The 25,098-nt window shown below is 43.1% G+C and overlaps 1 protein-coding gene across 5 annotated transcripts in view; it reads left to right on the forward strand.

The window, feature by feature from the left end:
* Positions 1-25,098, forward strand: part of SLC2A9 (solute carrier family 2 member 9) — a 224,306-nt gene that overhangs the window by 77,947 nt on the left and 121,261 nt on the right. For all 5 annotated transcript variants that reach the window (XM_059165331.1, XM_059165332.1, XM_059165333.1 and 2 more), the window contains one exon: positions 11,976-12,121. In XM_059165331.1, the coding sequence (XP_059021314.1) occupies positions 11,976-12,121 (146 nt within the window). The remainder of the gene's footprint in view (positions 1-11,975; positions 12,122-25,098) is intronic.

The raw sequence follows: 25,098 nt of genomic DNA on the forward strand, positions 1-25,098 counted from the left end.
ATTCATTCTTTCATGTATTCACTGAGCATTCATTATGGAGCACCTGCTGTGTCTGGCATTCTTCTCCATAATGGGGACACAGTGGTGAATGAAGTCCCCTACTCCCTACCACTGCAGCTTACATTCTAGTGGGTGGGTGGATACATAATTGGATACGTAAGGTAGATAGGCAAGCCCTAGGACAAAATTGAAGTAGGACAGGAGGATAGTGGGGGCTATTTTAGATATGCCAGCCAGGGAGGACCACTTAGTGTAGGAAACATATGAGCAGATATCAAAATGAACCAAGTGGGAGAACCAAGAGACTATCAGGGGAATTGGGTTCTTGACCAAGAGAAGAGTGCACTGGCTCTTAGATAGACTCATGCTTGACACATCGAAGGGAGAGTGAGGAGACAGCACAGCTGGAACTTGGTGAGCTGGGGAGAGAGGTTGCAGATGACATTGAAGAGGGGCCGGTCACATCACGTTGGGCCTTGCAGGATTTGTGCAAAGGGTGATGGGAAGCCAGAGGAGGGTTGAGAGGAATGTGACATGAGCTGGTTTTGTGTTTCAGTAAGATTCCTCCTGCTTTTGTGTAGAGGAGAGTGTAAAGGAGGGTAGGAGTGGAATCAGGGAGGCAGTTTTCCAGGGGAGAGAGCTATTGGGGGACAAGATGATGGCCAGGAGGCAGCGAGGTGCAGCCAGCTACTGGCTCTAGGGTGTGAGAGAGCAGGAGCCTCAAAATATGTCATTATACCCAGCCAACCAACCAACCAGCCCTGCTTTCTTTTTAAATATTTCAAGTCAGTAATATTTGTGGAAAGATTGCAGGCTTTTGGATTAGAAATCCCTGCCTTTGCATTGAAATTCTATTGTTTGCCAATTACTGACTCTGGCAAGTTGCTTAAATGGCTCTGAGCCTCAGTTTCCCCATTTGTAAAATGGAAATGACAATACCTACTACTTTGAAGGACTGTCATAACGTTCACAAAATGCCGTGTGTGTGTGTGTGTGTGTGTGTGTGTGTGTGTGTATTACATATGTATATGTAATCTGCCAAATGCTGTTGGAACCTGTGAGCTTGTTAAAGGCTAATTCCCTTCCTTGCTGATTCTTGCACGCTGCAGGCACCAGGCTTTTGGGAGTGAGCCCAACAACAAATATATATCAGGGAGAGGTAAGCAGGAGAGAGAGGACCTGAGGAAGGTCAGGGGAGAAGACTTCCTGTTCCTTTCTGCTGCTGGTGGGAAATGTTCAGGATTAGTAATAACCAGACTCGGGGTGAAATTACTTCTCCGTCTTGGTATTCAAGTAGAAAGGAGTTGGCTATAGAAAATGTTATTTGGTAAGAATAATGCCTGGAGTTTATGTGGTGCTTTGCAGTTAACCAGTCCTGTTTATGGTTTCTTCTGCTCTGATCTCCTTCTAATGCTGAAGGACTGTCAATTTGTCATTTTTCATCAAGGACACCAAGGCTCAGAGACATGTGACTGAAGTGGTTAAGGCTGAGGTCTGTGTGTTTACACTAACTAGTTCCCCCAAAATCTAGCTTGATTTCATTATTTTGTATCAGTTATGTTTTGCTATCTGAAGCCATTAGCAAACATAGCATAATGGCTTCAAGCAATAACCCTTCTGCTGAACTTGGGGTTCCGCAGGCTGGTGGGGCAGTTCTAATGTGGGCCACCGCCGCAGCTCTCCGCTGGGCTCGCTCCCATACCGCAGTGGGCTGCAGCCCAGCCAGCAGCTGGCTGACTTCACATGGGCTCGCTCATCTATTCGGCTCTTGGCAGCTGGGTTGGTGTCAGGGGATCCCTGCAGGGCCAGCTCATCCTGGCTCCACGTGGTCTCTCAGCCTGCCGTAGGGCGGCCCAGTCTTCCCATGGGATCCCCAGAGTGCCAGAGAGTGGTACTGGGGGCAGGACCCCATGTACAAGCACCTGTCAAGTCACTGCTCGTGGCGCTTGTCAGTGTCCCATTAACCAAATCAAGCCCCCTGGCCAGGGGCACCATCAGTGTTGGAGGGACCTATGCCCTAGGGATGCAGACTCAAGGGGTTCTGTGAACCAGTTGGGTCACACAGCAGCATTCTGCCTCGCAGTCCTAGCCTCTTTCCCGGGCTGGCAAAGGGGCTTAATCGAAAGCCCCTCCCCCCCCACCCCCCACCGCTCAGTGGGATGCAAAAATTAACTGATAGCAGGTATGTGTGAGAAGCACTTACTGCATTCCAGGCCTATGGTGCCTTCCTCGCCGCCGGGAATGGTGACGGGATCATTGCCATTCTTGATGCTATTCCTTTTATTCTCAGCTAATAAGGTATACATCCCAGGTGTAGACTACAATATCCAGTTTCAAAGGCCCTGCCCACTCAGGACGAAGGCTAGGTGAGATGTGGCATGCATGGCCTTTCCCAACAGAGGCCATGGAGGGTCTGCCTTTCCAGCACATTTACATTTTATCTATTAGCCTCTTTCCAGTGGTCTTGCCTCTCCAGTTCTTCTGGGGAAGGTGACACTTACTTCACAGAACTAGTTTCTCTCTGAGTTTCCTTAATTAAAAATAAGCTGAACTTGAGGGAGGCCATTTTTACAAAGCCCCATATTCAAGTCAGATATCTGTTAGACCCCTTTTCTGATGATATTTCCAAAAAGAAACAGGAAAAAAAAAGTAAGAACAAGGAATGGGGAAAATACCAGACCCCTCTGACTTCTGGAATACAACCTACTAGAGGTGGGCCAAGACATGGAGGCTTCCTGTCATTTATTCTCGTCAGACCCTCTCAAAGCAGAGCTGGGGACTTGCAGGCATTTAAAGGAAGGCATTTGGTTAGAAATAAGGGAAAATTTCTGGCCAGGAGATAGAATTGTCTGTCCTACTCATAATAAATAATTTAAAGCCAAGTGATAAGCCTGGAAGATTTTTTTTTTTTTTTAAGATTTTATTTATTTGACAGAGAGAGAGAGAGAAAGATCACAAGTAGGCAGAGAGGCAGGCAGAGAGAGATAGTGGGGGAGGAAGCAGGCTCTCTGCGGAGCAGAGAGCCCAACATGGGGCTCAATCCCAGGACCCTGGGATCTTGACCTGAGCTGAAGGCAGAGGCTTTAACCCACTGAGCCACCCAGGCGCTCCAAGCCTGGAGGATTTTCAGAAGGCTGTGCTGCTCAAGCCAGGATTGTGGGCAGTATTTGGAGTCACAGTAGAAGCCCTGGACACCTTCCCCAAGTGTCCTTTCTCAAAAAAAAAAAAAAAAAAAAAAAAAAAACATTTTCACATTGAAACAGACTTGGTGCAACTTGGTGTTAGAGGCAAAATCCATGCAGATGTTAAGGTCAAATTAGAAGGGTACAGAGGTGTTTTGTGTTTGTGGAAGACTGCACTGGACAGGTTCCCACCAAGCTGCCCCAGGACCACCCACACTCCCAGGGGTACAAGTCCATGTCTGCACTAGGAACTCTCTCATAGACAAACTCAGCAAGCACATTAGCTGGTCTCTGGTGGACACATTTGAGCAGCAGCATTTAGAGAAGTATATGACATGGAAAGAACATGAAATCAGGGTCAAGGATGTGGTTTTAAGTTCTGTTCTACCAGTGACTTACCAGGTGACTGTGGGACGATCATTTCACTTCTCTGGGCTAGTAATGTCATCTAGAAAGTAAGGAGGACTGGACTCTGGGACCTGAGGTTGCTACCAGCTCTAAAATTCTGGTTTGGCTCCTTTTTGTACCCATCTTAGAGCTACTATCTTGAATGTTCTCTGGAAGCTTCCGGAGCTCACATGTCACGCACAGCTGTATTGTTTACTCATTAAACATCACAGAAGAGGAGACTGTGAAATAAGAGTATAGGGCAGAAACACTGGCCTTCCTGTCTGGTGGGGTCAGCTTATGTGTACCATGCCCCAAGGCCCTACCCAGTCATGTCCCAGCCCAGGCTCCCAGCAAGGCTATGGGCCACTCTTATAAGCAAATTGCTATTTATCAATATTCTGCTTACTGCCCCAAAGACATCCACATCCTCATCCCTGGAACCAGCAAATGTGAGCTGATGGGGCAACTGGACTTTGTAGACGGGATTAAGTTAAGGACCGTGAGACAGTCTTTACCTGGATTATTCAGGTGGGTCCCATAAAATCGCAGGGGTCCTGATAAGTGAAAGAGGAGTCAGAGCCAGAGCAAGGAGACCAGCAGGTGAGAGCAGAGGCTGCAGTGATGCAGGGGTAGGCTGCGGGTAGGCGAAGGCCACAAACCACTGGGTGTGGACACCTCTGGAAGCTGGGAAAGGGGTGGGAACAGACTTTCCCCTAGAACCTCCAGAAGGATCATATGTAGTCCAAGTCCCGTTTTAGACTCATGACCTCTAGAATTGTGTGATAAGAAATTTGTAGTGTTTTACATCACTAAGTTTGTGGCAATTTGTTACAGCGGCAGTGGGAAACTAGTAAAAACACTAATACTATTATTCACTTATTATTATTATTTGAGTCTAATCATAACATGACAAAGAGCATGTGAGGTGTTCAGAAGGGTGGATTCTGGTCTCAGCCCAGCTGCTTACCAGCCAGGTAACCTCAGACAGACTTCTTTACCCCTCTGAGCTTCTATTTCCTCAAAGCTACCTGACAATGTTCAGATACTGTACAGGGGTGCATGTGTGTCTGTGTGTTTCTATGTGTGTGCATGTCTCTGTGTTTGTGTATGTCTGTGTGCCTGTGTGTTTCTGCATCTATGCATATATGTCTCTGTGTTTGAGTCTGTGTGTGTCTCTGTGTATGTGTATATGTGTCTGATTCTGTGTGTGTCTGGGTCTGTGTATGTGTGTTTCTGCATGTGTGCATGTCTGTATATGTGTATATGTCTGTGTATGTGTCTGTGTGTGTTTCTTTGTGTGTGTGCATGTCTCTGTCTATGTGTATGTCAGTGTGTCTGTGTGTTGGTGTGTTTCTGCATGTGTGCATATATGTGTCTGTGTCTGTGTGTGTTTGAGTCTGTGTATCTGTATATGTGTCTATGTGTCTGAGTCTATGTGTATGTGTCTGGATATGTGTGTATGTGTCTGGGAGTGTGTGTTTGTGTGTTTGAGTCTGTGAGTGTATGAGTATGTATCTGTGTGTCTCTGTGTGTGCCTAAGTCTGTGTGTATGTGTGTTTCTGCAGTTGTGCATATATGTGTATGTATCTGTTTGAGTCTGTGTGTGTCTCTGTGTGTTTCTGTGTATGTGCATGTCTCTGAGTTTGTGTGTGTGTCTCTGTATGTATGTGTGTGTGTAAAAAGAAAAAAGACAGAAAAAATTAAAATACACAATTAAAATAGCATACAAATCAAGAAGATAGTAACTAAAGTTGGTGTGTATTAAATTATTAGCATTACCCAGGAAATACTAAAAGTACTAATTCATATCAGATTTAACTAAGATACAGATTCATGAAATGATCTTTGGAGCAATTATTAAAAGAAGAGAAAATAACATAGAACAATCAAATGACTTAAAAAAAAAGTAATCCGGGACGCCTGGGTGGTTCAGTTGGTTGGACGACTGCCTTCAGCTCAGGTCATGATCCTGGAGTCCCGGGATCGAGTCCTGCATCGGGCTCCCAGCTCCATGGGGAGTCTGCTTCTCTCTCTGACCTTCTCCTCGTTCATGCTCTCTCTCACTGTCTCTCTCTCAAGTAAATAAATAAAAAATCTTAAAAAAAAAAAAGTAATCCTGAAGAAAGCAGAAGAGGAGAGAAAATACTCCAACTAAATTGAATTTAAATAAGGAATTAAAAAAGAAAACACAGGATATAGAAGAGTGCCACAAAGAACAGCCAATGGTGGGATGTTGTATTTAAACACAAGTATGCCAGTGCTCCAATTAAAAGGAAGAATGGTTACATTGGATAAAACAAATACCTGTGTATATGCTGTTTGTACCTTAGATATAAAGATATAGGAAGACTGAGAATAAGATGATGGGCAAAACCCACGCCTGTAAATCCAGTACAGCAACACTGCTAACAGACTAAGTAGATCTTAAGGCAAGAAGGATAACCAGAAATGAGAGAAGCTCTCAGTGCATCAGGATTACAATTCTAAAGCTGATATGCACTTCATATAGAGCATCACAATGTATAAACTGAAAATGAGTACAAACTGAAAATTAGCCAAACGAAAATGAGAAATATGGTCTCAGTATCTGATAGAACAAGTGGACAAAAACAGCAGTAGAAGGTTTGAGCGACACAATGGACACATATGAGCTAATTAACATATATGGAACACTAGGTCTTAGGACCGTATAACACACACTCCTTTTCAGCATTCATGGGCCATTTATAAAAATTCACCATTTGATGAGTCATAAAGCAAGTCTTAACACATTTCAAAAGATTAAAGTTGGACTGTGTTCCCTGACCATAACAGAATTGAGTTAGAAGCTAATTACAAAAATATAGGGATAAAATCCTCATAAGTTTGGAAATTTAGATGTAAGTAGCACACACTAAGTAATGAATGTGTGTTTCCAAGTAACTGAAGGGGCAAAAAGAAATCACAATGGAATTTTTCAAGTTGCTTGAATTAAATGATAATGAAAATACTACATAAGACATTTTAAAGCCATATTTCATGTAAAATTTATAACCTCAAATGCAAATATTTAAAACAGGAAAGGCTAAAAATAATCTAAGATTTCATCTTAAGAAATTAGAAAAGGGAGTTTCATTGGAAAGCATCAGCAAAGTCAAAGTAAGTTCTAGAAGAGATTAATAACATTGATAAACACCTTGTGAGACTGTTTACAAAGAGAGAAGGAATTAATAACTAAATTAAGAACTAAGTGGATAGATCCTGAAGCATAGAGAGAGAATATATCATGATGTGATATATTTGAAAATGTAAATGAAAGGTACAAATGCCTAGAAAGAAAAAAACTTAACCAATAGCAATGAGAGAAAAAATAGAGTATCTGAATAGTCCTAGACTATTAAATAAGTTGAACATATACTTGAAAACTTTCCATCAAAAGAGATTCAAGTTTCCTTTAAAAGAGAACAATGCCAACTCCTTATAAACATTTCCAGGGGAATACTTCCCAACTCATTTTATGAGATGAGCGTATCTTTGATAGCTAGCCCAATAAGAACTTTGCAGGAAAAAAATTACAGGTTAAGGAACGTAGATATAAAAATCCTAAACAAAGAATTAGCAATTTTAACAATAAACATAACAATATTTCAACAATAAAACATAAAAAGATATGTTGAGACTGAGCTGAGTTTTTCCAGCAATGGAAGATTGGATTAACATTTTAGAATCAATCAAGATAGTTCATGTTTACAGAATACATTTTAGACAAAAATAATATTATTTGATACATGCAGAAAAGTCATTTGATGATGTTCAGTATCTATTTATGGTAAAAAAGAAAAGGAAAGACACATCTAGTCAATTTTTTTCTAAACCAACTAATTTTCTTAAACTAATAAAGGCTATCTACCAAAACCTATAGCAGTAGTCATATTGAGTACACTGTTAATAGATTTTTCTCTGAGCTCAAGAGCAAGACAAGATATATGCTGTCACCACTCCAAATCATCATAGTACAAGAGGTCCTAGCTAATGCAATGAGGCAAACAAAAACTTTTTTAATGTAAGATATAAAGATTGGTAAAGATGAACTAAAACTGTCATCTGTCACAGGTATCACGAATGTATAAAACATCTAAAAGAATCTGTAAATAAACCTCAGAATGTGTGAGTGGATTTGGCTGCCAGGGTCTCTGGATAAAAGGTCATCATACTTGTATGCTTGTAATACTAAACGCAATGTCGCCTTTCTTTGTAAGATCAACAAACTAAAAGTAATTTTACTTGTGTGTATAAAATTAAATTTATAAGTTATACCATCTGAAATGTTATAGAAACCCATTACCCAAGAATAAGTCCAATGGGAAATACGCAATGCTCATCTCCTTATTATCTACAAAAAATCTATAAAATATTGTGGAGAGAAATTAGACAAATAAATAGGGGGTGGTCTGTGTTCATGAATTGGAAGACTCCACATTATGAAGGTTTTCCCTCTGTATTGATCCATAGATACAGCACAAACCCAAACAAATCCAAGCAGGTTTTGTAAAATGGAAATTGCAGGCTGCTTCTAAAATGTATATGAAAATGCGTAGTCCTGAGAATTCATCAGATCATCTTCCAGAAGAAAAATTGGAACACTTAATCTTCTGGATATCAACACTTAGAGAGTTACAGTGGTTCAGATGGTACAGATTGGGGCAAAGACAGAAAAATAGATCAATGAAAGAGAAATGAGACTTCTGAAGTTGACCCATACATATATGGGCACTAACCTACGGCAAAGTGGTAGCTGGAGAGCTGAAGGGAAGGGGTGTCTTTTCAGCAAATAATATCAGCTGGGGTTCCCAGCAGTTGTGTACTGCAGCTGGTCCTCGGTCATAATTGTGCTCTATAAGAACAGGCCCCAGTGGTAGCCTGAGGGGGGCTGCTGACTCCAAGAATGGAACAGGTGTGTATATGCACCTATGTTTTGGGGCTTGGAAAATTATATGTGACATTTGCTTAAAACAGAATGCTTTTATGTGTTGCATCTTTCCAGAAATATCAATTCTTGGGGTAACAAGGAAGGAGAGTACTCATCTTGCAACCATAAAAGAACCCTTTTTGCTTATGTGTACAGCCATGGAATTTCTACAGTGATAGCTTTAGTTACTATTTCTACAGCTTAGTTGTTTATGTAAAGCAGAGGTTTATGGGTCAAGAGTTGGTGTGTGTATTTTTCTGCTGCCGCTCTTCCTTGGGGAATTGTCTTAGGGATAAAGCACAGACTGCACCATCCAAGAGGCTGAATGCTGCATCTGTGTTGACACTGACATTTTCATTCCATTAAAAATAAAACTTGAATACCACTTTACCTCATACACGCAATCAGTCCCACGTGAATTGCAGCTCTAAAGATGAGCGGTAAAACAGGAAATTTTCTAAAAGATAACGTGCTATATAGACTTTCCACCATCTTAGGATAGGAGAAGATTTCTTAAACAGGCAGAAAAGCACTAGTTTAAAGTAAAAGAATTGATAAATTGAAATACATTAAAATTAAAGACCTCATGCAAAAAAATCACCATTCATGAAGGACAAACACAGAGAGCAGGAAAATATTTGCAGTGAATGAAATCGACAAAGGGTTCATATACAGAATACATTAAGAACTCTTACAAATCAATAATAAAAACACAGAAAAACTCTTACAAAAATGGCTAAGAGATGGAATGGGCATCTTCACAAAAATGGCCAACAGGTACATAAAATCGTATTAGTATTCCTCAAAAAGTTAAAAATAGAACTCCCTTATGATCCAGAAGTGACAAGACTGAGTGTTTACTTCCACAATACAAAAACACTAATTTAAAGGAATACATGTGCTCCTGCTCATAGCCGCATTATTTACAATAGCCAAATTATAGAAGCAGCCCAAGTGCCCCTCAATAGATAAATGGATAAAGAAGATGTGGAATACACGCGCGCGCGCACAGACATACACACACACACAGAGGAATAGTACTCAGCCATCAAAAAGAATAAAATCTTGCCCTTTGCAATGACATGGATGGAGCTAGAGAGTATAATGCTAAGCAAAATAAGTCAGTCAGAGAAGGACAAATACCATATGATTTCACTCATATGTGGAATTTGAGAAATAAAAAAAGGAAAAAAAGAGAGAGACAAACCAAGAAACAGACTCTTAACTCTCTCTAGAGAACAACTGATGGTTATCAGAGGGGAGGTGGGGCGGGTGTGGGGAATAGGGGCTGCGGATGAAGGAGGGCACTTGTCGTGATGAGCGCTGGGTGTTGTATGGGGTGTCAATTCACTATATTGTCCACCTGAAACTGATGTCACACTGAATGTTAATCATACTGGAATTAAAATAAAATATCTCATTAGTAATTACTAATTAGCAATTAGTAATTAAATAAGTAATTTAATGCAGATTAAAGCCATGACTGCTAAAAATTAAAAAGACCAATAATGCCGAATATTGGCCAAAAATGTGGAGCAAAGTATATTTCATACATCTCTCATAAAGATGTAAATTGGCGTGATAATTTCAGGAAATTGGCTCTATTAAAACCGAACAAATGTATCTTATGGTTGCAATTTATATATATAAATGTGCATACATGTGCACCAAAAGACTTGCTTAAGAATGTTTATGGGGCCCTATTAGTGTTGATCCTAAACTGGAAAATGCCAGAGCGTCCATCAATAGGAAGGTGGATGAAGTGGGATATACTCATACCTGGAACTATTACAAAGCAATAAAAACAAATAAATTGCAGTTACACGCATGCTACAACATGGATGCATTTCACACCCATGAAAAACACAAAGAGATGAGAGACAAAAGAAATGCATCGGCTGTGGTTCCACACACGGAGCATTGGTGATAGCAGTCAGGCTGGCGGGGGCCTCTGGGGAGAAGGGGGAGGATGAGGCTTCTGAGGAAGCACAGGGTGGGGGGCTTCTGGGATGCTGGTAGTGTAGGTTGATTCTTGACCTAGCTGGGGTTTGCACAGCTGTATGCATTTGGTGATCATTCCCCGGACCACATTGTACAATTTAAAGATGTGGGTCATATTTTCATTTTCAAAAATTAAGACTATTCTGCTTAGTAAAATGTTTTGGACTGGACTCAAATTTTTTTGCACCTCTGTAGGAAAATGTACATTTCCAGTTGTCCCTAAAGTATTTCCTTCAGCATCTCTGATTTCCCTAGAGAATATTTTCCGAGGTCCCTTCTGCTTTTCACAAGCTGAGAGCTGCTGCTCAAATCGGACTCTAGGAGGACTGGGGCAGCTAAGCTAGCCCTGTGTGAAGGAGTGTGCCCCTGACCACTCCTTGTGCACCATCAGGCCGTGCACCTCAAAGAAGAGGAAGGCCTATGAAATGAGGCTCTGTGTTCCCAACATGCTGTGAGTTAGCCTGGGACAAGTGCATCTGTATACACTGGCAGGCCTGTGAAGGGCTTTTCCACCCAGCTGCAGGTGGAAAACTTTCTTGAAACTGACAAGCACTTATAAAATGCTGTAAACTGGGTAATACAGTATCTGCTCGACCTGAGTGCCCTGATTTACATAGAGGCACAGCTAGCTAGTGGGAAGAGCTCGAGTTCAAGAATCAGAGACCTGATCTTCAGGGCAAAATAATCTCTTTGGGCATCTCTGGACGTCACTTGGTGATTTGGGAAAGTTATTCCATCTGTACTGCAGCTTCCTTATGTTTAGAATAAGGATAATAATAATACATTTGCTTCAATGGGTTACTATAAAAACATATAATATATGTAAAGAGATAAGAAGGATCCCTGCTACTTGGTAAGCTCTGGGTATGTTGGCTGTTAACACCACCTTTACCATCACTGACACCCCCTCCACCATCACCTTCACATCCACCACCTCCATTACCATCGTCACCACCACATCCTTCTCCACGGCCATCACCCCCACCATCACCTCCAGCATCCCCTCCACCACCTTCACCTCCATCACCATCACCACTACCACCACTATCACTTCTATTACCACCATCACCACCACATCCTTCTCCACAGCCATCACCCCCATCCCATCACCACTACCATCACCTTACTCCCATTGCCACCATCACCCCCATCACCCCCATCACCATCATCATCATCACCACCATCACCACCACCATCATCATCTATTTCCCCTTCCATGAAATCTACCTCCCATGTGTACTTTAAGGATGAAATAATACAGGGCATGTGAAAGCATGGGCAGTCTGTGCAGAATGCTGAGTGGCCTTGTGGCTACGCTGCTGTTCTTGAGAGGGCATGTGGAAGAGGGAAGGGCTCTGACCAGTCTCCCTTGAGGATGATGACCCTCACACTGACCATGGTACTCCTCCCTTGGAGAAGACTGTCCTCTCATGGCTGCCATGCTTCCTTCACAGGCATTGCCCTCAGTGCGCTCCCCATGTACCTGAACGAGATCTCACCCAAGGAGATCCGTGGCTCTCTGGGGCAGGTGACTGCCATCTTCATCTGCATCGGCGTGTTCGCCGGGCAAGTGCTGGGCCTGCCTGAGCTGCTGGGAAAGGTAAGTGTGGCTTGCCAGCCCACCTTGACCCTTCTTATTTCATGCTGTCCTCTCAGTTCCCCGTGTCCCTTCCAGGACCAAGCCCTGCGTCCAAAGGCTTAGAATTCCTGAGTGTTTAGGCCTTTCACTTATTATTGGGAGACAGCTGCTGAGTTCCTTTGATTTGCATTTGTTTTTTCGTTTTGTTTTGTTTTGTTTTTAGAACATAAAAAACACATAACAAATTCAAACCTTACACAATGTTCAGATCCGCTCATCTAATAGCTGTTGTCAGCAGCTCAATTTGTATTTATTGAGACTTTCTTCTTTGCTTATACAAACCTATATAAACATATATACATTTTTTAAATGGAACCATGCCATGCACATTGTTCAGCAGCATGCTGTTTTCATTTACTATAGCTGGGACATCTTTCCAAGATGTTTTGCCTTGCTCTACCTCGCTCTTTCTTTCCTGCATACGTATGTGGTTGCACAGTCTTCTGTTTTGGGAAGTGGGAGGGTCTGACTTTGAATCCCAGTTCAACAGCTGACTTGCTGTGTGGCCTTGGCAAGGAGGAAAGCCTCACCCAGGTTGGGGTGGGGAGAGTGGGATCAAGGAAGGCCTCCCAGAAGAGGTGGCCTCTAGACAGAGCTGTGTAGTTGCGCAGGAGTTGGGCAGGTGATGATGGGGTTTGGAGAGAAGACATTGCAGAAGGGAGTAATGGGAGAAAAAGCCTGCAATGAGGACTAGCCCTGCCAGGATTCAAGTACCTTGAAGTTCTAGGGGAAAGCCTGTGTGGGGAGCATGAGAGGCGAGGTGCCTGTTCATTAAGCCTCAGTAGACTTCATCCTGGGGGACTGGGGAGCCCAGTGGCACTTGAGCAGGGAAGTGACATGACCAGCTCCAAGTTAGAAGGTGGCTCTGGCAGAGAGAGTCAATTATCATATAGTTTCACTTATTTGTGGAGCATAACAAATAGCATGGAGGACATGGGGAGATAGAGAGAAGGGAGTTGGGAGAAATTGGAAGGGGAGGTGAACCATGAGAGACTATGGACTCTGAAAAACAATCTGAGGGTTTTGAAGGGGCGGAGGGTGGGAAGTTGGGGGTACCAGGTGGTGGGTATTATAGAGGGCACGGATTGCATGGAGCACTGGGTGTGGTGCAAAAATAATGAATACCGTTATGCTGAAAATAAATAAAAAATAAATTAAAAAAAAAAAAAAAAGAAGGTGGCTCTGGAGGTAGAGATGGTATGGACATGTGGACTCGGCGGGGAAGGGCCGGAAGGGAGGGGAGGACCCGGCAGAGACTGGAGAGAGGGACTGAGGCAGGGGTCCTGGGGAGAGAAGGAGGAGATGGAGTCCACAGACTTGCTTCCTGTGTGTCCCACCAGGATGAGGGAAGAAGGGCATGGCCTTCCCACCTACACTGGAAGATTGGAGGGAGGGAGAAGATGAATCACTGGTACTGAAAAAATTAAATTAAATTAAGTTAAAAAACCAAAAATCAAGGGCAGCATTGTTGAGATCACTGGCCATCATTAAGGGAACTCAGTCTCCAGCCCTTTGCCCTCCGTGGAGGTTTCAGGTCACTCAGTTGATTGGCTCCGTGGCATCCAGCCCCCATCCTTAGATGCTTTCCAAAAGTCACTTCATTAACATAAACTCAGGTGTGGCTTAAAGGGGTTTTTATGAATATCAAGACACCTATATTACACATATCTCTTAGGAAATTCCAAGGGTTTTAGAAGCTCTGTGTCAGGAATGAGGAAGACCAAAATATATGTTTCTTTTTATAATTCGCAATAAGACACTAAGAGCTTAGGTAGGTAGATATAGGGCCCCTTTCTGCCTGAGCCTCAGCGACCCTGACACTAGCTCCTGACTCATTCAGGGAAGGTTTTGCAAGCTGAAGAGTCAAGCCTGGCAAGATAATGGGAGCTGGATGGCATTTATCACTTAAAAATATTTTCGAGTGTTTGCTGACACTTCTTATTATGTTAAAATATGCATAAGATTTAGCATTTTAACCATTTTTGAAGTGTGTTGTGTAGGCCTTTTTTTACTTGACCTGATCCCGGTCACTGAGGAAACATCTTCTCATCTTTCATTATCAGCCCTTTTGGGTTATTATGGTGGCTGTTTTGTTTTTCTCTTTTGCTAAAACAAAACAACTCACACCTTACATTTGTGGTTGTCACATGCGTGATGATTTCTATAATTAATGCGAGCATAGTGGAAACAGTCTCCTTACCCAAGTGAGATCCCACATTAAAGAGACTCTTATTTTAAAATTCTAAAAGTCAACGTTTTGTGTGTGACGTTTGACAGTGTATCAGTCGCCAATGGCCAGTGATCTCAACAACCCTGCCTTTGTAATGCAGCCTCCACAACCCCCCACAAAGGATGGGGTTCAGAGAGCTTCCAGGTTGGTGAACATGGACAGTAGTGGGAGAGTGACATTTGGGAGAAGGAAGGAAAGCTCCATGCCCTCCGCCTGCCTTTCCCCATGTGTCAAATGTGTGATAAAAATGATGTAACAATGGCAGACTCTACCCCTTAAATGTAAAAGTATATTTTAAAGTCAACAAATAGGACTGTGGTCCTCGGAGTAAAAAAGTAAACAAACATCTGCCCCCGTAGAGGCTAAACTGTTCACTTTCAAGATAAGTTCCAGCTCCTCATCACATGCCTCACATCAGCTTTGGGTCCTTCCTGTCACTGGGAGCTCAGGTGGTTGTAGCAAATACCATAGGCTGGGCAGCTTACAAACAAGATAGTTTGTACCCCTCATAGTTCTGGAGGCGGGAAGTCTGAGATCAGGGGACCAGATCTGGAGAGGGCCCACTTCCTGCCTTGTGGGCCGCTGCCTTCTCATTCTGTCCTCAAATGGGGAGAGAGATTCTCTTTTTCAGGTCTTTTTGGATAAAAGCATTCATCCTGCTGGTGGGGGCTCCACCCTCATGGCCTAATCACCTCCCGGAGGCTCCACATACTAAAATCATCACCTTGGGGCTAGGTTTCAACATGTGAATTGGGGTGGGGGGGCGCAAACATTCCACCCGTAACCTGTCCTTCGGTCTTTCTTAAACCTCTGTCTTGTCTCTTCATTCGCTCACTCCTTTACTCATTCAACACATTCTTGAATACTGAGTTGGGTGCTGGAGCCGCAGCTTTGGGCATGTACATGAACTGGGTATATTCTGACATTTATGATGTTCGTGGTCTGCATAGACCCTGTAACCCTGGGCAGCTCACTACCTCCATGAGCCAGAGTCCTCCTCGGTAGCTGGCATGCTTCCAAGTCCCCAGGCTCCACTCCAGCATGACTTCCTCTGGGGAACATCTCTGGCAAACAATGACACTGTTCCGCATGTCCCTGGAACAGACACCTTACGCAGCAGGTACCTGTCCCATGTTGTCATTTCTGTTTGCTTCTGTGTCTTTTCCCCCTGGTAAATCCTGTCTTACTGATGTGTATGTACATGAAATCCAGGGGTGGCAAGTTAACTCCCTCATTCAGCAAATATTGGAAAGGTTCTCTGTGCCATGTGTTGGGCTGGTTTTTGGTGGCTGTGCACAGAGGAGATCAGACTAGTCCTTACCCTTGGGGAATTCACAGGAAAGGCAAGTAACCAGAGATCACCAGCATGATGGGGAGAAGGAAGGTAGGGCACTGTCCTAGAGCAGGGTGCCCAGAATGGCTGGTTTTCCTCTAGAAGTGACATTGAAACTCATGTCTTGAGGATTAGTAGGACTTACCCAGGTCAGGCTGATGGAGGGAGAGAGTGGCAGAGGCAAGAGACTGTTCCACGTGGAGGGGAAGGTATAAGTGAAGGCCCTGTCATTTGTCCAGAGCTGAAGCCCCAGGGGGATGGGGCATTGCGAGGGAGAGAGGAGGGAGGCACTGGGAAGGTAAGAGGGGCCACATTCCGAGAGCAAGGACCCCCACATGCCATGAGGTACAATGAAGGGTGGGCAAGATGAGGGGCTTAGTGGTCCTGTGGTGGCTTGGGGGCCAAGCCCCGTCCAGTGAGACCAGCTGCTGCTGTTTCCACACCAGATGCTGGGCTGCAGCTGATAGATTTTCTGATTTCCAGGAGAAGTTAGAATCCCACTATTTATGTTGTATTTCTTGATTTTTAAATATTGGAAACCATTTGACAAGGAAGGAAGGAAGGAAAGAAGGAAGGAAGGAGCGAGCCTTCTGTTTGTGGGCTGGATCCTGCCTGGGGTTGACTTCTCACAAACCCTGATGGGGAGCAAGAGCACCAGTGGAGGCTTAGCTATATTTAAGAGTCCTGAGCAGTCCTCCACAGGTGGAAGTAAGGCACAATGGGATAAGCCATACACTTGAGAAAAAGAGGCCTGCGTGGCTCAGTCAGTTAAGTGTCCACCCTTGATCTCGGCTCAGATCATCATCTCCTGGTCCTGAGTTCAAGCATGCATTGGGCTCCACACCCTACTTTAAAAAAAAAAAAAAAAAAAAAAAAGACTTGGGCCGCCGTGTGGAGAAAATATTTGACCCCAGTCAAACCCAGAGATACTGCACTGGTCCAGTATAGAGATGGGAGCTTGGATTAGAGTAGTGGCAGTGGGCACAGGGATAAGCAGATGGGTTCGCTTGGTGAGTGGTGGGGCACAGTGTCCAGGGGAGGAGGAATCAGGGTAAGTCCTGGTGTCCTGCACATTAGATGCTGTGATAGGGAGTGCTAGAGGAGAAGCAGCTTTGCAGGGAACGAGATGACAAGGTCACTGAGATGAACTGCCCAAGTCACAGAGCAACTTGAAGGCAGAACTGATTTGAACACCCAGGAACCTGGATTCCCAGTGCCTAGATTCCCAGGCAGGGGTTCACCTGCAGTAACAAAGCTTACAAGCCTGGTGCTGACCAACGGCACAGTACCCAGGCCCGCCACTGGCCCCAAGCCAGCCAAGAAGGTAAGCCATGGCTCCCCAGAGGCTTCTTCCCATCAGTTGGATTTTTCCAGAGTCTTGGACCTGGCTAGAGGATATGTAACTCAGTAGCTGCCTTATTTTCAAAGCCATGCTCCAGGAAGATGGATATGGGGTGTCCATCACAGGGAGGAATGTCAAATGGAAACTTTTCATTGATCTCTGCGGGCACTGATGGTATTTTGGTTACATGAGACCTACAGTTATTTCACCTGAGTGTAAGAATCTCATTTTCTCTGTTTTCATCATATTTCTCATTTACCTTCAAAGACAGAGACAACTGAGCTTGTGAGAAAAAAAATAAAAAAATAAAAAACCTAAAGAGAGCCCAACTGTGTTTCCATGCAAGCAATTGCTTTGAAATGCAGAGGCTGGAGGAAGTAGTGGGAAGACTTCTAGAACAGACCCCTGGAAGGCAAGACAGGGAAGTAAATGCAGGAATTAACACTTACGCTGCAAATTTAATCAAACACACATCATAGAACATGTGGGAGTTGAACATTTATGTGACATTTTATGCTTCCAAAGGATATTTTAAAAACATATTAATTAGCTGTTTCTCCTGCATTGAGAAAGAAGAAAGGAACTTGGATGAAATTTGTAGGCAGAGGTGTGAGAAGACAGGGGCCGCGTGGGGCCATCAGTACGTGGTTCATATGCCTGGGGGTGGGGGGCATCCATTCCGGGTGCGCTAGCGGGCCAGGACAGATTGGTGGGGGGGGCTCCAAGTCCATCACTGGTCTTGGGGCATACACTTCACAGACAACTTACATCCATTTTGTTCTTTTGTAGGAATATGTTGTGCTCAGCTCAGAACATTTGAAAAACATAGAGAAGGAAGTAAAACCACTTGAAATTCTGACGTCATAGGGGAGGCAGTTACTTTGAGCCTTTTGGTCTGTTTCTTTCTGTGTTTCTATATATCTGTTATCCAATAGAGATTAATACTGTACCCAACTTTGTGTTTGGCTTTTAGAAAATCTCCACCATATCAAAGTCATTTCTGTATCTCACTGAAGACTCTTCGTAAGCACACTGGTAGTGTCAGTAAACATTCAGCAGTAACATTGTAAATCTATCAGAAAGGTGCCCTGCGATGTTGTCGTTACTGAATGTCTTAACCTTTTGAATTTTCACTGTGAATGATATCAAAACAAATACCTCTTTCATAAATCTTTTTCTTTAAAGTTTGCATCTAAGTTCCAGTTAATGTACAGTGTAGCATTAGTTTCAGGTGTACAAAATGGTGATTCAACACTTCCAGTTCTCACCACAGTGTGTTTCTTAACTCTCATCACCTGTGCCACCCATTCCCCCCCCAATGAATATTTTAACTCTTTCCTGTTGACTTACTTGATTCTTCTGATTATGATACCCATTGTGTACAATATGGAAGAATGTGGAAAATAAGAGCATTAAACTTCTATATTTTACCATTTCTGGATAAAGATTCTAACAACTTTTAATTTTTCTTGCTATTATTTTTAATCGTGTAATCTTAGACACACACACACACATTTACTTCATTCCATGTATAATTTTCTATATGCTGATTATATTGTAACATTATGTTGTGAACAAGGCATTGAAATTATTTGGCATGATAATTTTAATAATCGTACAATATTTTTTGAGTTACCATGGTCTGTTTCATTGTTCCTTTATTTTCTGGATGTTTGGATTGTTTCCAGTGTTTATTAGTGAAACACTGCAATTTGAGAACTTGAGATGAACAATCCTCTCCATAAATCATTACTCAACTCTCTAATTATTCATGTGGTTTAGTGCCCCAGAAATGGAAACAATAGGTCAAAGAATACAAATTTATTTAAGGCTTTTTTTTATTATGTTAAGTTCTCCACTGTATAGTACATAGTTAGTTTTTGATGTAGTGTTCAGTGATTTATTAGTTAAGTATAACACCCAGTGCTCATCACAGCACATGCCGTCCTCAATACCCATCACCCTATTACCCACTCCCCGCACCCACCTCCCCCCTGAAACCCTCAGATTTTTTCCCCGGGGTCCTAGTCTCTTATGTTTCCTCTCCCTCTCTGATTTCTCCCCCTTTGGATTTCCCTCCCTTCCCCTATGGTCCTCTGTGCTATTGCTTATGTTCTACACATGAGTGAAACCATATCATAATTGTCATTCTCTGCTTGACTTATTTCACTTAACATAATCCCCTCCAGTTCCATCCAGGTCAATGCAAATGGTAGGTATTCGTTCTTTCTGATGGCTGAATAACATTCCATTGTATATATGGACCACATCTTCTTTATCTGTTTGTCTGTTGAAGGGCGTCCCAGTTTCTCCTGAACTTTGGCCATTGTAGACATTACTGCTATGAACATTGGGATGCATGTACCCCTTCTTTTCACTCTGTCTGCATCTTTGGACTAAATACTCAGTAGTGCAATTGTTGGGTCTTAGGGTAGCTCTATTTTTAACTTTTTGAGGAACCTCCACAGTATTTTCCAAAGTGGCTGTCCACCTTGCATTCCCACCAACAGTGTAAGAGTGTTCCCCTTTCTCCATATCCTCTCCAACACTTGGTGTTTCTTGACTTGTCAATTTGTGCCATTCTAAGTGTGGTTTTGATTTGAATGTCCCTGATGGCTAATGATGATGAACATTTTGTCATGTGTCTGGTAGCCATTTGTATGTCTTCTTTGGAGAAGTCTCTGTTCATGCCTCCTTCCCATTTTTAGACTGAATTATTTGCTTTTTAGGTATTGAGTTTGAGAATTTCTTTAGAGATCTTGGATATCAGCCCTTTATCTGTAGTGTCATTTGCAAGTATCTTCTCCCATTCTGTGGGTTGCCTCTTAGTTTTGTTGACTGTTTCCTTTGCTGTACAGAAGCTTTTGATCTTGATGAAGTCCCAAAAGATCATTTTTGATTTTGTATCCTTTGCCTTTGGAGATGTGTCTTAAAAGAATTTGCTGCGGCCAATGTTGAAAAGGTTACTGCTATGTTCTCCTCTAGGATTTTGATGGATTCCTGTCTCACATTGACGTCTTTCATCCATTTATAGTTTATCTTTGTGTATGGTGTAAGAGAATGGTCAAGTTTTTTTCTTCTACACATAGCTGTCCAATTTCCCCAGCACCATTTATTGAAGAAACTGTCTTTTTTTCCATTGGATATTTTGTCCTGCTTTGACGAAGATTATTTGACCATAGAGTTGAAGGTTCCTATCTGGGCTCTCTATTCTGTTTCATTGGTCTCTGTGTCTATTTTTGTGCTAGTACTATGCTGTCTGGGTGATCTTGGTTTTTAATAGACTATCTGCAATGCAGAAAATATCTTCTGATTTTTATTAAGCTATTGATGCTTTTCTGTTACCTGACAATCAATTATTAGATGTGTTATAATATTAGAATATCTTATGTTAAGCCATCCTTACCTTCCTGGGATATATCTTCCTTGGGCTTTATGGAATATTTTTATATGTTGTTAAATTTGATTCATTTGTATCTTGTTTAATATTTATATACTTAGATCCATAGATGAAATTTGTCTAGAATTTTTTTGTGTTTAACCCATACTTTTATCTCTTTTCATCTTTTACTCTTTGTAGAGTAGTTTCTGTAACATTAGTTGATAATTAAAGCATCAAAAGAATTCACTAGTAAAACAGTCTCAACCTAGTTTTTCAGGAAGAGATTCTTTGAAGAAACGTTATCAGTTTCTTCTTTAATAATCTAATCTTTTTCTCTTTGTCAATTTATACCTTTTCATTTAAGTTATATATTTCATTGATGCTTTCAAATATGTGTGCTGCCATACATTCAACTATATAAGTTTTAACATCCTTCATGTCTATATGTCTTCTCATTCATTTTAGTTTTACCTGCTGGATTTTGTGTGCACTCTCTCTCTCTCTCTCTATTTCTTTTTTGTTTGTTTGTTTTGCTTTCTCTTTTTAAAAACAAGATTTCCAAGTGGTTGCCTCTAATTTTGTTATTTGATAGACTAAACTCTGTTATTAATTTAGTGCTTCCCAGAGTCATTAACTTCTGCTTTGTTACTATTCATACATTTTTTTCTTTGAACTGAGATTGCCAACATTCTTGCAATTGTCATATGCCACTTTCTCAGCGTGATTGTTTTCTAAATAATTTGTCATTTTGATTCCGTATTCAGAACAATTAATTATTTCAAACAATGTTCTCAGTCCTTAAATAGATGTGGCTTTGTTATTGGTCACTCATTGCCAGTTTTGCTTTGTTGTATAAAGAGAAAGTAATCCATTGTGTCTCCCACTCTGTGGCCCGTTTGTGATCCACCTGGGTAAACATTCTATGTTTGCTTAAGGACAGTAGCTCTTTCTTATGCCACTATATCCTATAGACCTGGCATTACCAAATGGTCATATTTCATCCCAATCATTATTGTTGATCTGCAAAATAACAAAGGGTCTCATACCAAATAATTCCACCATGAGATTAAAAAGAGATAAGAAAATGTGATTCTGTAACAGAAGAGTGAACTCCAAACGGAACATCACAGAATAGCTTCAGCTGCAGCATAGTACAGTGTGACGCAGTGTGGAGTGGGATGGAGTGGGATGGAGAGGTGCAGTGAGGTGTAGCACTTGTGGTGTAGGGCATTGCAGTGGGTGTTTGGGTTCCAGTGCCAGATTGCATAGGTCTGCATCCCAGCACCGCCACTCCTGCATGGTGGGATTTTGAGTAGGTTACAAAACCTCTCTGGGCCTGTGTCCTCCCCTCTTCAATGGGATTACAGTGGCACCTGTTTCATGAGGCTTTTGTAAGGCTTGGAGAAGGATATGCATGTCAAACACTTGGAACAGTGCCTGCAACTGGTGCTAAATTGATGTCAGCCAATATCTCATTTAATTCATGTAGCAGTATTCGGGATGAAGTATTATTACTTTCTGTTTTACAGATTAAAATCTCAGCCTCAGGTAGGTTTAATAATTATTACCCAGCTGACTGCAGCAGGAAGGCTGTGGAGCCTAAGTTTCCTAGCTTTGAAGCCTGTGACCTCCTTGCAGTAGAACCAAAGTCCAGACTTGTTTTAGGGGAACTCAGGAGAATGTCCCCAAAGCTTAGAGTCCTGGAACAGGGAGCCAGGCAGGGTGGTCCTCTTCCCAAGTAAACCCAAGCCCTGAGTGTGTGGGAGCACTTATTTTCTGTGAGATTTTGATCCAGAACTCTCCGGACCTACCAGCCCTGGAAGAAAAGAGAGCTTGATTTTATAAGAATATACAGGAAACATATTCATCTACGTTAAAATGATTTCAAGCCCCCAATAGCCCAATATTCTCTCCTGATAAGAATCATCTTTTTTCTTCAGTGACTTCAAAATCACACCTTTCCTCTTTGAAATGAAGAATCTCATTTTGGGCAACCCAGCTGCTTTCTATAGCTGGAGAAAACATTCAGCTGGGTTGTGAGCCACCACATGATGAATTTCCTTTAAGGGAAACAGGAAACAAGAAAATTGGAGACTGTTACCTCTGCATCCTTCCGTCACTGAGCTCCTCACAGGTTGATGGCCATGCTCCTTCAAATGACATTCAGAGACCCGAACCTTTTCTTTTACATAATTCAGCCTTTCCAATTGGGGACAGGTCCAGTCCAGTTAGCTTCTGGAGTTAGCTGTCACTCAGAGTCTGCCTCTTTAACAATATGAAAAGGAATTATGTTCTGTGTGGAAAGCGGTAGAGCTAATGTCTGAAAACTGTGATGATTAGGGTTTATTTGGTGACAGGCCACAGCTGTGGTCAAAGTGCTCCCTTTCCGAGCTCCTCAAAGTGTGGTTCTTGACCAACCAGTTCCTTCCAAATCTGAAATTCTGGGGTGCAGCAGCTCAGCCCTCTGTGCTTTAATGAGCCATCTGGGTGCTTCTGCTGCCTGGTCAAGTGATTCAAAGCAAAGCCCCCGAGACCAACACCCAGGTTAGGATCTCAGCTCTACCCCTCACCAGCTTTGTGACTTTGGGCAGGTTACTTACCCTCTCTGTGCTTTGGTATCTTTGTTGGTAAAAAGAGGATAAATGTGCACAGCTCACAGAGTTGTTGTGAGAATTTATGTTTTCAGGACAACGCCTGGCATGTGGGGGTCAGTCTTTCAGTGTCAGCTCTGTTTCGTTTCCCTGTGTGCACAGCGTGTGTGGACACTTGACATAAGTTACGTCCTTCCAGTGAGCCTTCAGAGTTGATTGTTCTCATGTCAGTCTTCCCCAAATAATCCCTTCTCAGATGCATAATCTCTTTGTCTCTTTGTGGAGTCAAGTGGTCATTCCCCTGCTGGGCTTTCCTCGGAACTGAGGTCAGAGATCTCATCTTTGAATCTTGCTGGGTCTGACCAAGCCATTGGTGACACTGAGATGCTCCCTAAATATGGAAGGACTGCAAAACCTTCCTTGACCCCAGAATGACAAAGAATACCCCAATTCACGAGTTTTCTTTTTTTTCTTAAAGATTCCCCCCCGCCCAGGGAGAGGAGGGGCACAGGGAGAGAGAGAATCTCAAGCAGACTCCCCGCTAAGCATGGAATCCGATGTAGGGCTCAATCTCAGGAGCCTGCAATGCATCCTGAGAACATGACCTAAGCCAAAACCAAGAGTTCAATGTTTAACTGACTGAGCTCCCCAGGGGCCCCCAATTCATGAATCTTCTAATGCTTCTTCACTTCCAAAAATGCAAACAGACCCCCTCGCTCACTGGCTGTGAAGTCTGTGGGCAAGACTCGGGCCACTGAGTACTGACAGTGCTGTGACTTTGGGCGAATGATCTCTCTTGACCCTGAGCTCCTCACTTGCAGTGAAGTTGCCCTGGGGCTCCTGTTTCCTTCTGGTGTGACGGATCATGTGGTGTCGGGATGCATGTCCCTGGCTTGGGAACACTTGAGCCCCTCCGTCAGCTCAGCTGGTATGGTATCTTAGTCTATAACAAGGAAGGTTGGAGGGATACAGAGATAAATTTAATAGTTCTTGAAGCCATGTCATCTGGAATCTCAAAGAAAGTCTTTGAAGCTTGCCTGAACTTTGCTGTCCTGTCTTCAGGACAGCTATGGGGAAAATGAATAGTTGAGCTGCCCACTTGAGTGGGTGGCCTGGAGTGGGTGTTGGAAAGCAGAGAATTCCTGAGCCCACATCAGGAAAGATGAGTGGTTCTAAAGATGGCTTGGCCACGAGACTCCAGCCCTATGACTCCCATGCTGCTGACAACCAGGCTGGGATTGCCTTGGGGTGAAGCCTTGAAGGCAGAGGGATTCAAGAAATGTCAGGCTGAGAGCACGGTCAGCATCATCAGACCTGGGCCCAGAGCTCCAAGACTTGACATGTGCTATGGGCTCCTCTGTTCTAAGCTCGGTCCATATATTAACTCTTGGAGTCCATGCATGAATTAGGCACCATCTCTATCATCTCCATCTCACAAGTGAGAACCCTGAGCCACAGAGAGATTAACAAATGTGCTTCAGGGTCACCCAGGTAGCAGGCAGCACAGGTGGGTTTGAACACAGGGTAGGTAGTAATCCCTACTGTTGCCATTTTGGCCTTGGCCTTTCTTGGGCAGATCCCAGCTCAGTAGAAGCTCTTATATCAAGATGCCCCCAGTCCATGGGCAGCTCTTCCTACCTGTTTGGTCTGGTTGGAACATGTTCCTATCAACAAATGTTTCTGAACAACAAAGATGCACCCTCCCTGCCTCCAGGTGTTTGGCCATTATGCCATCATTCCATTCCAAGTGGATGTTGGGAAGACGAGAAGATGGATTGGAAGCTCTGTGATCCACTCATTCCTGCACACATGTGCGAGGGGGCCACATTATCTGCGGCCTCCAGGGCTCTTTGTGCAGCAGAGTGTCCTCATGGAGGGCAGTGGGGTCTGCAGGCCCCGGTCTCAGAGACATGCAGTGCCTGACTCTGAGCTGCACAGCTGCCAAGGAGGATGGTGACTCCAGCCCCAGGCCGACAGGCCCAGCTTTGTCCACAATACCATATAGAGGCCACCTAACAGTTCCTGAGCCCTGATCTGGGTGCTACCACGTGCCCTCATGC

The sequence above is a fragment of the Mustela lutreola genome, chromosome 1 (genome assembly GCF_030435805.1).
Source record: "Mustela lutreola isolate mMusLut2 chromosome 1, mMusLut2.pri, whole genome shotgun sequence".
Taxonomy (NCBI): Eukaryota; Metazoa; Chordata; class Mammalia; order Carnivora; family Mustelidae; genus Mustela; species Mustela lutreola.